The 14904-nt window shown below is 36.9% G+C and overlaps 1 protein-coding gene across 4 annotated transcripts in view; it reads left to right on the top strand.

Annotated features, from left to right (window-relative positions):
- Positions 1-14904, top strand: part of ELMO2 (engulfment and cell motility 2) — a 67901-nt gene that overhangs the window by 20595 nt on the left and 32402 nt on the right. For all 4 annotated transcript variants that reach the window (XM_074211199.1, XM_074211201.1, XM_074211200.1 and 1 more), the window contains 5 exons: positions 1696-1860; positions 2346-2386; positions 8292-8364; positions 9056-9106; positions 11805-11986. In XM_074211199.1, coding sequence (XP_074067300.1) covers positions 1777-1860; positions 2346-2386; positions 8292-8364; positions 9056-9106; positions 11805-11986 — 431 coding nt within the window. In that variant the 5' untranslated portion in view covers positions 1696-1776. The remainder of the gene's footprint in view (positions 1-1695; positions 1861-2345; positions 2387-8291; positions 8365-9055; positions 9107-11804; positions 11987-14904) is intronic.

A 14904-nucleotide genomic window follows, 5' to 3' on the forward strand; every position in this document is an offset into this window, starting at 1 on the left:
ATTGCAAAGGGGAACCTGAAAAGTCAATTACAAAACTGTCCCAAAGATCAATGGAGCAAAACAAATTGTGTTTACCAAAATTCTCATCCTGGAAATAGATGATGAATCAGCAGAAACCATCTGATGCTGTTGTCAGGGTTCTAGACTTATGATATGTAAATTCCAGATAAATCCCAGACATTCTCAGCTCCAGATTAGTAGAACACCAAAAAGGTGCTAATAGCTTTGCATTTACAACCTTGAGGTGATTTGGTTATGTTAATGAGCTAACCATCAGACGACATAGATAGGAGTTGACCTGTTTTCTCCCCAAAACTATAAAATGAGACTTCAAACTTCCCTACCCTTCCTTGGGGCATCTAGATAGTGCAGTGGTTAGAGTACTGGCCTTGGATTAGGAGAATGGGAGTTCAAACCAACCTCAAACTCCTGACCCCTCCTAACTGTGTAACTTTGGGCAGATTACTTAACCCTGATTGCCTTGATCTGGGGTCATCTCCAGTCATCCTGAATCATATTTGGCCACTAGACCCAGATAGCTCTGGAGGAGACAGTGAGACTATTTATTTAGCACAGCACCCCTTCACTTATCATCACCTCCCTGATGACATGAAATACAAACCTAAAAAAAAATCACTTCCATTTCTTAAGGGTCCTTACCACTGAGTGCTTCCAACTCTAATAATTGTTGAATGAGTGATATTATCTGCCATTCATCATTTTCCATCCTCTTTCTACTACCCTATCCTCTGTTCTCATGCCATCTACCTCTGTATCCCTCCTCAGTTTTTGCTCCTTGTCTCAAGTATTTTCTGTGTTGTATGCCTTAACCCTTTGTGGTTATTTAAGTGTAATTTCTACTTTGTTTCCTGATGCCAATAATTGTCTTTCTTGGTGAGTGCCCAAAGAACTAGAAATGCCTGCCCCCATTTCAGAATGTCATAAATTAATTATTAGTTCATGTCTCTTTTTTTCTTCCTCCTTACTTAAAGGCTTCTCCAGAACAAACATTCCTGATTCTTCAGTAGATTCTCATATAACATGGTTTCAAGCTCCCTCCTCATTTGCCCTTCTTTGTGCATGCTTCTATATGACAACATCCTTAAAATATGACATTGAGATCTACCTTTCTTTGGGTATGATTCTATATGACTATATCCTTAAAATATGACATTGAGAACTGAGCTTGTTTCAGAATTGTTTTGACTAAATTTGATGAGCATGCTTCCTGTGTCTTCAGGATGTTGCTAAAATGGAGATATTGTCCTGAGAGCTGCCTGTCTCTGATATTTATGCCACTTCTTGCCCCCACTACAGAGGAACTCTGCAGTAGCCTTAAATCACATCTGACAATAGTTGTGGGGTTGGGATTAAGATCATTTGGGCAGGGGCAGCTAGGTGGCACAGTGGATAAAGCACTGGCCCTGGAGTCAGGAGTACCTGGGTTCAAATCCGGTCTCAGACACTTAATAATTACCTAGTTGTGTGGCCTTGGGCAAGCCACTTAACCCCATTTGCCTTGCAAAAACCTTAAAAAAAAAAAGATCATTTGAGCCTAGGTAGTTTCTAACATAGGTATTACATATAAATAATATTGAACATCCTTCTTCTTTGAACTGTACATAACAAAATAAGTAAAAAATAAGATTATTTTGTCCAGTAACTTTTTCTTTTTGTTTGGCCCTCTTTCCACAGGTAGCTAAACTGGGTGTATGTATGTGTGTATAATCAGGGAGTCCCCTTTACTTCCTGCAGTGGAGGAAGGTGGGTCCATTAATGAAAATGCCGCCCCCATCTGACATCGTCAAAGTGGCAATTGAGTGGCCAGGTGCTAATGCCCAGCTACTGGAAATTGACCAGGTGAGAACTTGAGATTGCCATAAGAGAAGACAGGGGGTGGGGAGAGAGAAAGAGTGAGTGTGTGTTTGTGTCTGGCTGTGTGAGGAAGGGAGAAAGCAAGGGGGGAGCCCTGGAGTTAGGAATAAGCCTCAGCTCCAGGGATCTTGTCTGGTAGGTTTGTTCTGATATCCCAGAAGTAGATCAGGGTAGTTTGTAATAAAGTTGCTTTCAGGGCAGCTAGGTGGCACAGTGGATAGAGCACTGGATCTGGAGTCAGGAGAACCTGACTTCAAATCTGACCTCAGAACTTAATAATTACCTAGCTGTGTGACCTTAGAGAAGTCACTTAATCCCATTGCCTTGCAAAAATAAAAAAAAATAAAGTTGCTTTCTCTCTAACAAGGCGAGTATTCTACTTCCCTCCTACTTAATATCTATTCCATTATCAGCCTTGGTATGATTAGAAGGTGATCACCAGTGAAGAATAATGTCTTTTTTCTTTACAGAAACGACCCCTGGCATCCATTATCAAGGAGGTTTGTGATGGGTAAGTTTAGTCCACTAATACATTCCTCAGCCCTGATTGCTGGTCCCCAAAGACTAAAGCAACACTAATGGATCTTGATAAGGATTTATTTGGCAAAGGAGTTGACACTAAGGCCCTACTAAGAGATTGGCAGCAGACCAGATATAATAGTCTTCCTGGCCCTTAAGGGGATACAGTGGATGAGTCAGACTCTCAAGATCTCTGGTAATAGTTTTTTTACCCCTTGCAGTAGCTTGCTTTATTTTTATAAAAGTTTGCATGCCAAATGAGGAATTGACAAGCTTTTTCAATCTACTGTTAAGGCCAAGATACTTACCTTGCTTACTTTTAAAAAATTTTAATTTGATTTTTTTTTAATGAAAAGAAATTTACCCTATTTGCCTACCCACTAATTCCAAATTAAAAAGAAAGAAAAACAAAACCCTTGTAACATATATATATATATATATATATATATATATACACATACACATACATACACACACATATATACATATATATACACATATATATATATGTATATATATTCAAGAAAAAAATTTTTGCATTGGACAAGTACAAAATATACATTTGACTTAGTCTGCACAATGAGTCCATAACCTCTCCTTCAGGGGATGAGTAGCATATTTCATCATGAGCTTTCTGGTAATCATAGTTTCATTATGTTCTTTTCATTGGAACCTAGACTCTTCCCCTCTGTCACTAGTTCAATAATCCCCTTCCATGGATATAGTTGTCAACACCAAGAAAATCTTCCAGCCACCATATTCTCACAATTTTCTTCTCCCCTTTCCACTCCTTGCCATGAAAGTTGGTGCATATTTTCATGCATACATGATGAAGTCTCACAGGTGTGCTCAGAACAACTTTGTTCTCATAAGTATATATTATTGGCATATAAAATGGGGCACTCCAATCTTAGCACTCCACTTAAAAAAGTTGACCTAAAACTTAAGATCACAAAATGAATTATTTAGAGGTCAGTTATCACAAAATTATAAAATACCAGAGCATAAAGTTTAGAGATATAATTCAGTTTCCTTGTGGTACAGAGGAGGAAGTTGGTGCTCAAATTCACATCATAAGTTGGTGACAATTCTCTAATCTATAGGTCTCCAGTGTTTTCTGCCAAATTATTCTGGGAGTTATGTCACATTAGAGCTTAAATATTATCTAGTCTAACCACCTCATTTTTTAGAGGAGGAAAGTGAAGACACAGAGATGAAATAACTTCCCTAAAATCAAAGAATCACAGAGATAGGAAAAAAATTTCATCAGCTTTTTGATTCAGCCTGTGCTTGAAAGGAGGCTCCACTACAGCATGTCCCACCAAAAGTCAAGCATTCTTTACTTGAAGACCTCCAGTGAGGAGAACCCCATATGTGCCAAGGCAGCCTGTTCCTAATTATTAGAAAGTTTTTAATTGGGTGCTGTTAGGTGTTGCATGAATAGAGTGCTGGGCCTGGAGTTAGTAAGACCGAAGTTCAAATTTGACCTCAGATTCTTACTAGCTGTGTGATCCTGGGTAAGTCATTTCACCTCTATTTGCTTCAGTTTCCTCAACTGTAAAATGAGAATAATAACAGCATCTAGTTCCTACGACTATTATGAAACACTTAGCACAGTCTCTGGCAGATAGTAGAAGCTCTCTAAATGCTAGCTATTATTACCTATTATTTTTAACATCAAGCATATATTTATCTCTTTGCAACTTCCACGCATTAGTCCTTTATCTGCCTTCTGTGGCTAAACAGAACATGTGTAATTCCTTTTTCACATGAGAGCCTTCCAGCTATTTGAATACAGTTATGAGAATCTACTAAGTCTGCTTTCCCCAGCTAGTTCTTTTGACCCATCATCATATGACAGAGATTGAAGACCCTTAATCATCTTTGTTAGATATTTTGGGAAACTTTTGAGTTTATCAGTGTCTTCCTAAATTTTTCAGAGCCTAAAAATTACTCAGAAGTTGTTTTCCTAATGCATCTTGTGATCCTAATAACCTTTTTGACTATAACAACAGTTCATACTGAGCTTGAAGTCGACTTAAACCCCTACAACTTTTTCACACAAGCTAATACTGTCTACTCCTGCTTCCCTCAATTTGTATTTGTGAATTTTTTTTTTTTTTGGTCAAGGCATTCAGGATTAAATGACTTGGGGGGGGTCACATAGCTAGTGTCAAGTATCTGAGGTCACATTTGAACTCGGATCTTCCTGAATACTCTATCTACTGCACCTACCAAGCTTCCTCAAGTTGTTTTTAACTATAGTGTGTATCTTTACATTTATGCCCATTAAATTTCTTTCTTCCTTTTGCCAATTACTTAATAGTTTATTAGTCAGTCAACAATATTACAAATATTTAAAAATTACTTAATATAAATAGTTGGCAGCAAACTATTCCATTATAGAGTTAAACTACCAGTACAATAGACAGACTGGAGATTTAGACACCTGGAAGATAACAATAAAACAAAACTAAAATCTTTAACAAAAATTTTTAAGCTGAAGGTGGATTACTTAGTGTCCATAAAAGCATGGGTTCTTTTTTTTTATTTCTTTAGAAAAAATAAAAAATTGCTTTAACACCCCATTAGGAATATAAAATAAAATCAACTGAAAACATTAATTTGCAGGTCAAAGAACCATTTCTGATTACAATCCAAACACTCCATAAACCACTTGTGTGATTCTGTACAGAAACTTGGAATTAGAAACTAGATGCTTTAATATTACCAAGATTTCAGCTCCAAAAATAATTCAACATAAAATAAACTTTAGCCATTAGTGTCATAAAATTATATATTTCCACATAAAATACAAAATAATGTCAATGACAAGAATATGAAAAATTATTCCAAGTATTTTACTATTAAAATAAAAGAAAAAAGGGAAAAAAAATATAAATATGCATGAAAAGTCTCTTCTTTTGTTATTAGCAAAACACTATCCAAAATAACTACAATCATTTACATCAGTACAAAGATTTAAAAAATAATTGCAATGGCAAAAGGAGTATCTTTTCTGATAGTTAAAAATGATACTAGATAAAATCTGCAAAATAGGCAATGAAAAAATAAATTTGCATCAAAAAGGTTTACACTGTTTTTTAATACGATTTTTTATACAATTAGAAGCAGTATTGCACATCACAACACAGAATCGAAGTTTAGTCAGCCTTCCAAAATGTGTTAATATTCAAGTTTTGTAGCATCTTTGAGGAGAGGCTTGGTGCAGCCAGATGTAAGAGGGATAAAATATGAAGTGTCTTCTATACACAAATATATAAATACTGAATGTTTTCTTCTTAACAAAAAGTGTGGATTTTTAAAATATCTTTTTTTTTCTTTCACAGTCATACTTTTGGGCAGCAATATGTACATTTGGGGAACAAAAGTGAAGAAGCTTTAAAAATACAAAAATACAATCAAGATTAACAGTCTTCTACAAAAATAGTGAAATAAATATGATCTGTTAAAAAAAATCCAATACAGTATTCAGCAGTTAGAAAATAAGAACTTAGTACATTTTTAAAAAAGAAGGTTAGGGGAAGAGGAGCAGACTACTAGAATAACAAGCTTTAATTGCTCCAGAAATGAAGTGACAGTAAAACTAGACATTTCTGCTACTTTTACCCATGGCAAAATTATGTCCATTAAATTTCAGCTTCCTAGGCAGGATAGCATAGTGAGTAGAGGACTAGCCTTGGAGTCAGGAAGACTTGAATTAAAGGCCTGTTTCTGATACATGCTGTCTGTACAATCCTAATCAATTCATTAAACTTCTCAGGACCCCAGAGAATTCTTTAAGTTGTGAAGTAGGTCCCAGTTGCAAGTAATCACTCTTCGTTGGAGAGGGACTTTTCTTATTGGGAATCCCTATACCATTAAAGTCATAGACTCTGTCTTCAAAATGAGGCTCTTTTTTGGATCCACACTTGCTTCCCTAATATTAGCTATCCTTACAGTTTGTGTCACATGTAAATTTCATCAGGCTGTGTATACCATTGGTAGAAATACTCATCATATTAGGCTAAGTACAGCTCCCTGGAACACTCCTATCTAGCCTCAATTTTATCCTTTCTACAAGAATAATATGAAGACAGATGATTAGGTGAAATACACACACACACACACACACACACACACACACAAAGAATTCCCCTCTCAACTAGTTCAATGACCAAGTTAGAAAAGAAATTAATGTTTGTTTGATTTGAACTATTTTTAGTGTAGCCCGTGGTGAAATCACTCTTCCTTTTCTAGACATTCATTGACCATTTCTTTAATAATGTGTTATAGCATTTTCCTAGGAATCAAAGTCATTGGTCTATAATTTGTCCACTCTCTTCCTTTTATGAAGATTGTGACAGCATTTGCTTTTGACTAGTTGGGCATCAGTTCTCCCTTCTCCAAAAGTTTTGAGACATCACTGATCCTGACCATGGCCTAGACTCAGTCCTAGCAATCATATCTACCTGTTTTTTCAGTACAGAGGATATGGTTTGATTTTTATCAAAGACACTAGTTATTTTCTTACTCTGTGTCTTAGGGACACAGACTGCCATTCCTGTTTTGTCATTTCCAGACAGCATATAGAATATCCTTAGAGAAACAAAGTAGAATAATAATTAAGCAATTCTACTTACTTTCTCATCAGTCATCATTCTCTCCTTTAGAGACTGTCATCTTATACTGCCTTTAGTCTACCTAGCCCCTAATACTGGTTTTTTAAAAAACCTTGTTTTCCTTCTTCCAACTTCAGCTATTTCTGAACTAATTTTTTACAGGAGTGGGCTAAATTCTTTATTCAGATTTCTTTACCTACCTATGCATGCATTTTTTTAAAGTATTTTCATTTTTAAAAAATCTAAGTTGATTGATGAGTTCTTTCTTTATTAACATAAGTCTTTGGGTTTTGGTTCCTTTCTGTCTTCAGAATTTTATTCTTACATGTTTCTTACCCCTTTTGGACTGGCTTCCCCAAAGAAATTTTGGTCCATAAGACTCTATGTAGCCCTTTCTAAAATCTACTTTCCCCAGATCTAAGCTCTGTGGCAGACTTACAACTGTCTTTCTGCTGCTTTTCCTTTACAAACTCTAGGAGAGAATATGCACATCCCTCAAGGTTTACATCATTTCTAGTCCAGCAACTGGTTTCTGTTTATTAGCTTAATTTCATTCTTCAAAAAGTAAACTGTGGGGGCGGCTAGGTGGCATAGTGGATAAAGCACCGGCCTTGGAGTCAGGAATACCTGGGTTCAAATCCGGTCTCAGACGCTTAATAATTACCTAGCTGTGTGGCCTTGGGCAAGCCACTTTAACCCCATTTGCCTTGCCAAAAAACCTTAAAAAAAAAAGTAAGCTAATAGAAAGTTATTCTGGAATGGAGATGATTATTAAAGTAAATTAATATGTTATTAGTTGCTCTGCTTTTTCTAGCGAGAGGGCTCCAGTAGATGTCTAATAATTGAAATCTCTCATTACCATTGTATGTCACTGCCAAGATTTTGATGTGCTTCCTGAAATTTTCCATCTATTACTTCTAGCTAGGTGGTCTGTAATATGGCACAATTGCTTCTGTTTCTTCCTCCACTTTACTAAGATACTCTTCTTTATGTTTCTACCCCTTGGTTCAATGGCACAACTGGAAACATAGTCTATAATTAGGCAGATAAAAAATACTTCACAGAAAATAAACTTGGTGCACTTACAGTGTGATATGATTCCATTTAATAGACATTCATTAATAACAAGACATGGGAATTTGATTTCAAAAGAGTACTTTTTAAGAGCCATATCTTTTAAAGAATGAATAAGGAGCAAGATCAGTTGTTTGGGGCAGATACTGGTTCTATATGTATATGTATGGTTTGGTTTTGTTTTTTTGTCCTCTTAACCAGGTGGTCACTACCAAACCCTGAGTACTACACTCTCCGATATGCAGATGGTCCCCAGCTATATATCACTGAACAGGTTAGTACTGGAGAAGGAGCAGATAGAGAGGGAGTTTGAGTCTGTGCTCTGAAGGTAAGTTTTCTAGGAGGCAGCCATATATGTGCATCCCATATGTAGAGTGTAGAATTCTTTTCTGATTAGATAGTACTATACCTTGAACCACAGTTCGCAGTATGTCAGATATCTATGTAGCCTTAAATCATAGACCAGAGATAGTCTATTATTTTTAGATTACCTTTTTGGATGATACACCTTGGAATGATTTTATGAACTTGGTGTGTCAGTGCTAGAAGGGATTATTGATACATAACTTGTCAGAACTCACAGGGATTCTAAAGATAATTTAGTTTATTCTTCCTCATTTTACCATTAAGAAAACTGTAACTTAAAGAGGGAGATTCAGTGACTTGTCCAAGGTCACAGGGCAAAACATTGACAGAGCTGGAACTGGGATCTAGGTCTCTTAAATCCTAGTCCATTGTTGGCACTGCTACACCATACTGTCTCTGTCTGCCCCTGTTGATTGGAAATCTTTTCTTCCTCAGTTCTATGGGTCTGAGCAGAGACAGTAGCAGCCTGTTGTGCTGTGCAGAGAGATTTGCCAGAGTCTATTACATCATTCTTTAACAAAGCAAACCCTTGTTGACCTTGTTAGCTTCAAAACTAGCCGTATTGCATTCTTACTTTTTACTTCTTTCTTTTTGCTTAGACCCGAAGTGACATAAAAAATGGGACGATCTTGCAGTTGGCCATTTCACCGGTAGGTAATCTATTTGTCACCATAAGTTCTTAGGTCAAGCCAGTGATTGAAAGCTTCATCTCTCTCTTGAATTATTCTGACTTTGAATGTAAACTGGGTGCCAGATTCTTTTCTAGAGCAAATGGGAACATTTTTCAGAATCTCTGTTGAGGTCAGTTTTCTAAAATAGAAATATTGCCATGGTGCTGGCTCGAAAGACCAGTGATGGAAATATGACTTGTGTGGCACTGAGGTAGTTTCTGCAATATGGTTTGATGGTTCTCAAAATTTTTGTCACCACCTACATCTTAAAGATCAGTACTTCTCCACTTTAAAACATAGAATTACAAAAAGAATTAGGGGATTCTATTCTTGAAAAAGAAAGAGGGGGCGGCTAGGTGGCGTAGTGGATAAAGCCACCAGCCCTGGAGTCAGGAGTATCTGGGTTCAAATCTGGTCTCAGACACTTAAAATTACCTAGCTGTGTGGCCTTGGGCAAGCCACTTAACCCCATTTGCCTGGTAAAAACCTTTTTAAAAAAAAGAAAAGAAAAAGAAAGAGAGGAGAGGCTAAGAAGTAGAGGTGATGAGCAACCAGTGAATTCTGGATTCACCAAATAGTGAAGGACTTATTATGAATTTAGTATTGGTCTGACATAGTAGGAAATGCAGTTTCCTAGAATGCTTTGTCTAGATTGTTTATTTGCTATAATTGCATTTTAGCTCATTTATTTTTATACATGTTCTCTATCCTTGATTAGACAATAAATTTCTTGTTTTATCATCTGTATGTCACTGTTGTTGAGCACAGGATCTGACACACACTATGTGGGTGTTTTGATTCCTTCAGTCACTCATCAAGGGGGAACAATGTTACAGTGAAGCAATCCCTCTCTTCAAAGAGCTTTTGTTTTTATGGGGGAGATGATATGATAGAAGTAGATACATTGTTGGGGTCCAGTTGGTTGTAACTCTGGGTTGGGTCATATTAGAGATACATATTTTAGAGGACTAGGGAGGCAAAGGCCTCCTGAAAGAGGCAGATGAACGTTGAAGTATGGGCAGCAAAAAAGTGATTTGACTGAGGGAATATACTGTAATGTAGAGGGAGGCTTTTGCCTCCTTGGCATCACAGTCAAAAACCTGTGGAGGTTAGCTTGGCTTCCATGATATTCTTGAGACATTCTTTAAGAAATCTAGATGAATATTAGCAAAGAAAGTGGAAATCACTCATCTGCATTTGTATTTCATTGCATACGTGATCTCATTTGGTTCTGGGAAGTAGTTGGCTAGAATGGTGTTATGTGAATGATAGTACATCTTATAGAATGTAAGCTCCTTGAGGGCAAGGGCTATTTCTTTTTTGGGGGGTAGTTTTTTTTCTTCAAGGCATTAAGTGAGTTGTCCAAGGTCACACAGCTAGGTAATTTTTTTAAGTGTCTGAGACTAGATTTGAACTCAGATCCTCCTGACTCCAAGGCCAGTGTCCTATCCACTGCTCCACCTAGCTGCCCCGGCAAAGACTATTTCACTTTTGTCTTTGTTTCCCCACACCCAGCATAATTCTTGGCACAGTAGGTGTTCAGTAACTAGTTGATGATAGATTGACAGGTAGTATTATTAGAATCCCTCTTTTACAGAAATATATATTGAGGCCCAGAGAGTGAATTTCTATAAAGTGACCTAGACAGGACTAGAAGCTAGGTCTTCTAACCCAAAGTTGTTTCAGAATTTCAGGCTGCCTTAGTAATAAGCAGTATATTACTATTTGTTGTTTACTCAAGGTAGAGGAATACTTGTTTTTATAAAGCATTTTATTAAGAACCCTTTTCTAGCGTTATACTTTTTTCTCATGGCAAAATATGAGAAGGACATGAATTGATCTGTCTTCCATCAAACCCCCTCCTTTCTACTCCCACAGTCTTTAAGGCTTTTATTACTACTCATTTGGACTATTATAATAATGGCCCAACTGTTCTTCCTGCCTCCAGTCTCTCCCCTCCAAACTAACCTCACTTAGCTGCCAAAATAACCATGCTTGAGGGAAAATCTGACCAAGTCACTTCATTACTCAAAGATTGAGTGACTTCTTATCACTAGTAGTACTGACTACCCTTTCCTTAGCCTTGTATTTAAAATTTTTCACGTTCAGGCTTCAGCTTATCTTTTTAATATTATTTCTATTTACTCCTCACAAATTTTCCACTCTAGCCATATTGGACTACCTCATCCCATTGTCTCTTCCAATTTAATCTCAAATTCTCTCTTTGTGTAGATCAAAGCATCACTGACACCTGGATTGCACTTGCTGTTGAAATTCCCTTTCTTTAAGGGCTAGCTCAGGTGTTATCTCCTCCATGTAATTTTGTCTGCTTTCCTAGCTAGAAGTGATTCTTTTTCTTCCCCAGATTTCTTATAGCATTTTCCTTTGACTCTCCTTTGTTCATGTTGCATTCTACCTTGTATCATATTAATTGTGCTTGTCATATCCCCTTTTCTAGATTGTAAACTTTTTGAGGACAGTTTTTGTGTTTTTTTAATTTGATAATCCCCAGGCCTTGCACAGAATTTACCATTGATAAAGACAGCTGACTTGCCTCAAATTGAATTAATGGAAAGAAAGCTCTGTTTTAGCCTGGGTTCTTTAGGGCTCCGTCACAAGGAGCAGATGAAGAAAAAGTTGGCAGGTTTAGTAACTCTCTTGTTTTCTGGTCTTGTAGTCCCGGGCTGCACGCCAGCTTATGGAGAGGACACAGTCATCTAACATGGAGACTCGGCTGGATGCTATGAAGGAATTGGCTAAACTTTCTGCTGATGTGACCTTTGCCACTGAATTCATCAACATGGAAGGAATCATGGTGTTAACGAGGCTGGTGGAGAGTGGCACCAAGCTTTTGTCCCAGTAAGTATGTCACAAGCCCCATCTTGAAGGCTTTCTGAGATGAGAAGTGGTGTTGTAGTATAACAACAACATTGAACTTGTTAGTAGAGCTAGATTTAAATCCTTCCTCTGACAGAGACTAGCTCTATGCTTTTGGGCAAATCATTTAAAGCTATTTGGATTTCAGTTTCCTCAAATTGAGGTAATAATTATTACACTTCCTTTTGTCATCATTCATTAATTCATCTAATAAGTATTTATAGTATGATTACTATATGAATTGACCTTTAAGAAATTCTTGGATTCTACCCTCAGTCTAGTTGGGGAGGTAAGTCTTATATGAACAGCCAAATAAGAATAATAATAATAACTCAACATTAACTGAGTGTATCCTAATTTACAAAGCACTTTGTTCACAATGACTCTGAGAGACGGGTTATTATTATCTCTATTTTTCTTTTTTTTTTCTTTTTGCAAGGCAGTGGGGTTAAGTGACTTGCCCAAGGTCACACAGCTGGATAATTATTAAGTGTCAGATCAGACTTGAACTCAAGTCCTCCTGACTCCAGGGTCAATGCTCTATCCACTGTGCCATCTAGCTGCCCCTATTATCTCCATTTTCTGATGAAGGTTTAGAATTAAATGATATGATGTCATTACATGGTTCATAAGTACAAGAGATAAAATATGATAATGAGTCAAATGACTGTCACAGACAACTACAATAGGAATTCAGAGATATTGAAATCCAGTATTCAATATAGTTGATAATTTGCTGGGACACACAGAAGTGAGAGAGGAGGGAGAGGGTGTTGCTGGATATTCATTGGTCCGCAAACATACTCTCACACACATAAACACACAAAGATACTGGAGATTAATTTTCAACATAGCTGATAATTTGCTGGGACAGACAGAAGTGAGAGATGGAGGGAAAAGGCTTGTAACCCTTCATTCTATATCCATGTTGCTGTATATCCATTGGTCTAGCCATTTACACACACACACATGCACACACAGACACACCCCTCTCTTCTCTCCATGCTGGTTGGTACCACCTCTACCCTGCAACCCCTAGCCAAAACCTATTTAATGTGTTCTTTCAACACTGTACAGTCTTCCCAGTTCTTCATTGTTAATGTGAACAACCTAGGAAGTGGTACTATAGATTTATGACCAAACAAGAATTACAGCACATTATAAACTGCAAAATGAATGATTTTGACTATATTAAATTAAGAAGTTTATGAACTAACAAAATCCATGCTGCCAAAATTAGAAGGAAAGCAGAAAGTTTGGAAACAATCTACACAACCAGGAGTTCTGGTAAAGGTCTCATTTCTTAAATACATAGAGAATTGCATCAAATTTATAAGATCACAAGTCATTCCCCAACTGATAAAGGGTCAAAGAATATGAATAGACAGTTTTCAAATGAAGAAATTAAAGCTATGTATGATCATTTGAAAAAATGCTCCAAATTTGGGCAGCTAGGTGGTGCAGTGGATAGAGCACTGGCCCTGGAGTCAGGATACCTGAGTTCAAATCCGGCCTCAGACACTTAATAATTACCTAGCTGTATGGCTTTTTGAGCAAGCCACTTAACCCCATTGCCTTGCAAAAAAAAAAAAAACCAAACCTAAAAAAAATGTTCCAAATCACTATTGATTAGAGAAATGCAAATTAAAATAACAATGAGGTATCACCTCACATCTGTTAGATTAGTCAAAATGAGAAAAAAGGGAAAATGATCAATGTTGGAGAGGTTGTAGGAGGATTGGGACATGATGCATTGCTGGTGGAGTTGTGAATGGATCCAACCTTTCTGGAGTGCAATATGGAACTATGCTCAAAGAGCATATAATATGGAGCAGTATGGAACTATGCTCAAAGGGCAATAAAAGTGTTCATACCTTTTGATCCAGCAATTCCAATTCTAGGTCTATATCCAGAAGAAATTATAAAAAATGGGAAAAGCCCTTTATGTTCCAAAATATTCATAACAGCTCTTTTGTAGTGGCAAAGAATTGGAAATTGAGGGGATGCCCATCAATTGGGTAATGGCTAAACAAGTTATGGTATACGAATACTATGGAATTCTGCTGTTCTTTAAAAATCCATAAATGTTTGGACTCTAGAGAAGCATGCAATGGCTTACAGGATCTGATGCTGAGCAAAGGGAGTAGAACCAAGAGAACAATGTACATGTCAACAACAACATTATGAGATGAACAACCTCGATGGAAGCAACTCCTCTTGACAGTCCAGAGAGCTAGGACAATTGTATTTGACTGGTTATGGACTGTATTATCCCTAACCAGAGGAAGAAAAACAAAACAAAACACAGAAAAAAACAACCTTTCGTATCTGATGAGCACTTTATAAAAATTATCTCGTATGTCTCTTTCCCTTAATCCTAATTCCTCATGCCAAAAATTAATAATTTGTATATGTTTAACAAAATGTGTATGTAAAATGTTAACCTGACTCTTCTCTGCTGAGGGGGAGTGGGGTGGGATGGAAGAGTGGAGGGAAATTTTGTAACTTGGAAATATGCATGTGCATGTGGATGAAAACAAATAAATTTTTTAAAAAAAGAAATGGTACCTTAGAGTATCATCAGCAACAATCTGTTCTCACATCCTTCATTTGGAGGCTTTATGGACCTTAGCTTATAAAGTTAAAGTCAGAAGTCTTTCAGGTTTGACTGTCCTGAGAAATATTGGAATGTTTTATTTGAGATTTTCATATATACTACTGATGATTCACGCACTGAAAATTGCAACTAAGCTCAACACTTTGACTGGGTGCATATTTTAAATCTTTTTGCCTACAGGGGTTCTCTGATGCCTTAGCTACAGAAAGGAAATTGTTGAGGCCTTGGATGAACCTCAATAGTTGTCACCAAGCTCTTGCTATCTGCATGTTAGGGAAGAATT

The sequence above is a fragment of the Macrotis lagotis genome, chromosome 1 (assembly GCF_037893015.1).
Source record: "Macrotis lagotis isolate mMagLag1 chromosome 1, bilby.v1.9.chrom.fasta, whole genome shotgun sequence".
Lineage (NCBI taxonomy): Eukaryota > Metazoa > Chordata > Mammalia > Peramelemorphia > Peramelidae > Macrotis > Macrotis lagotis.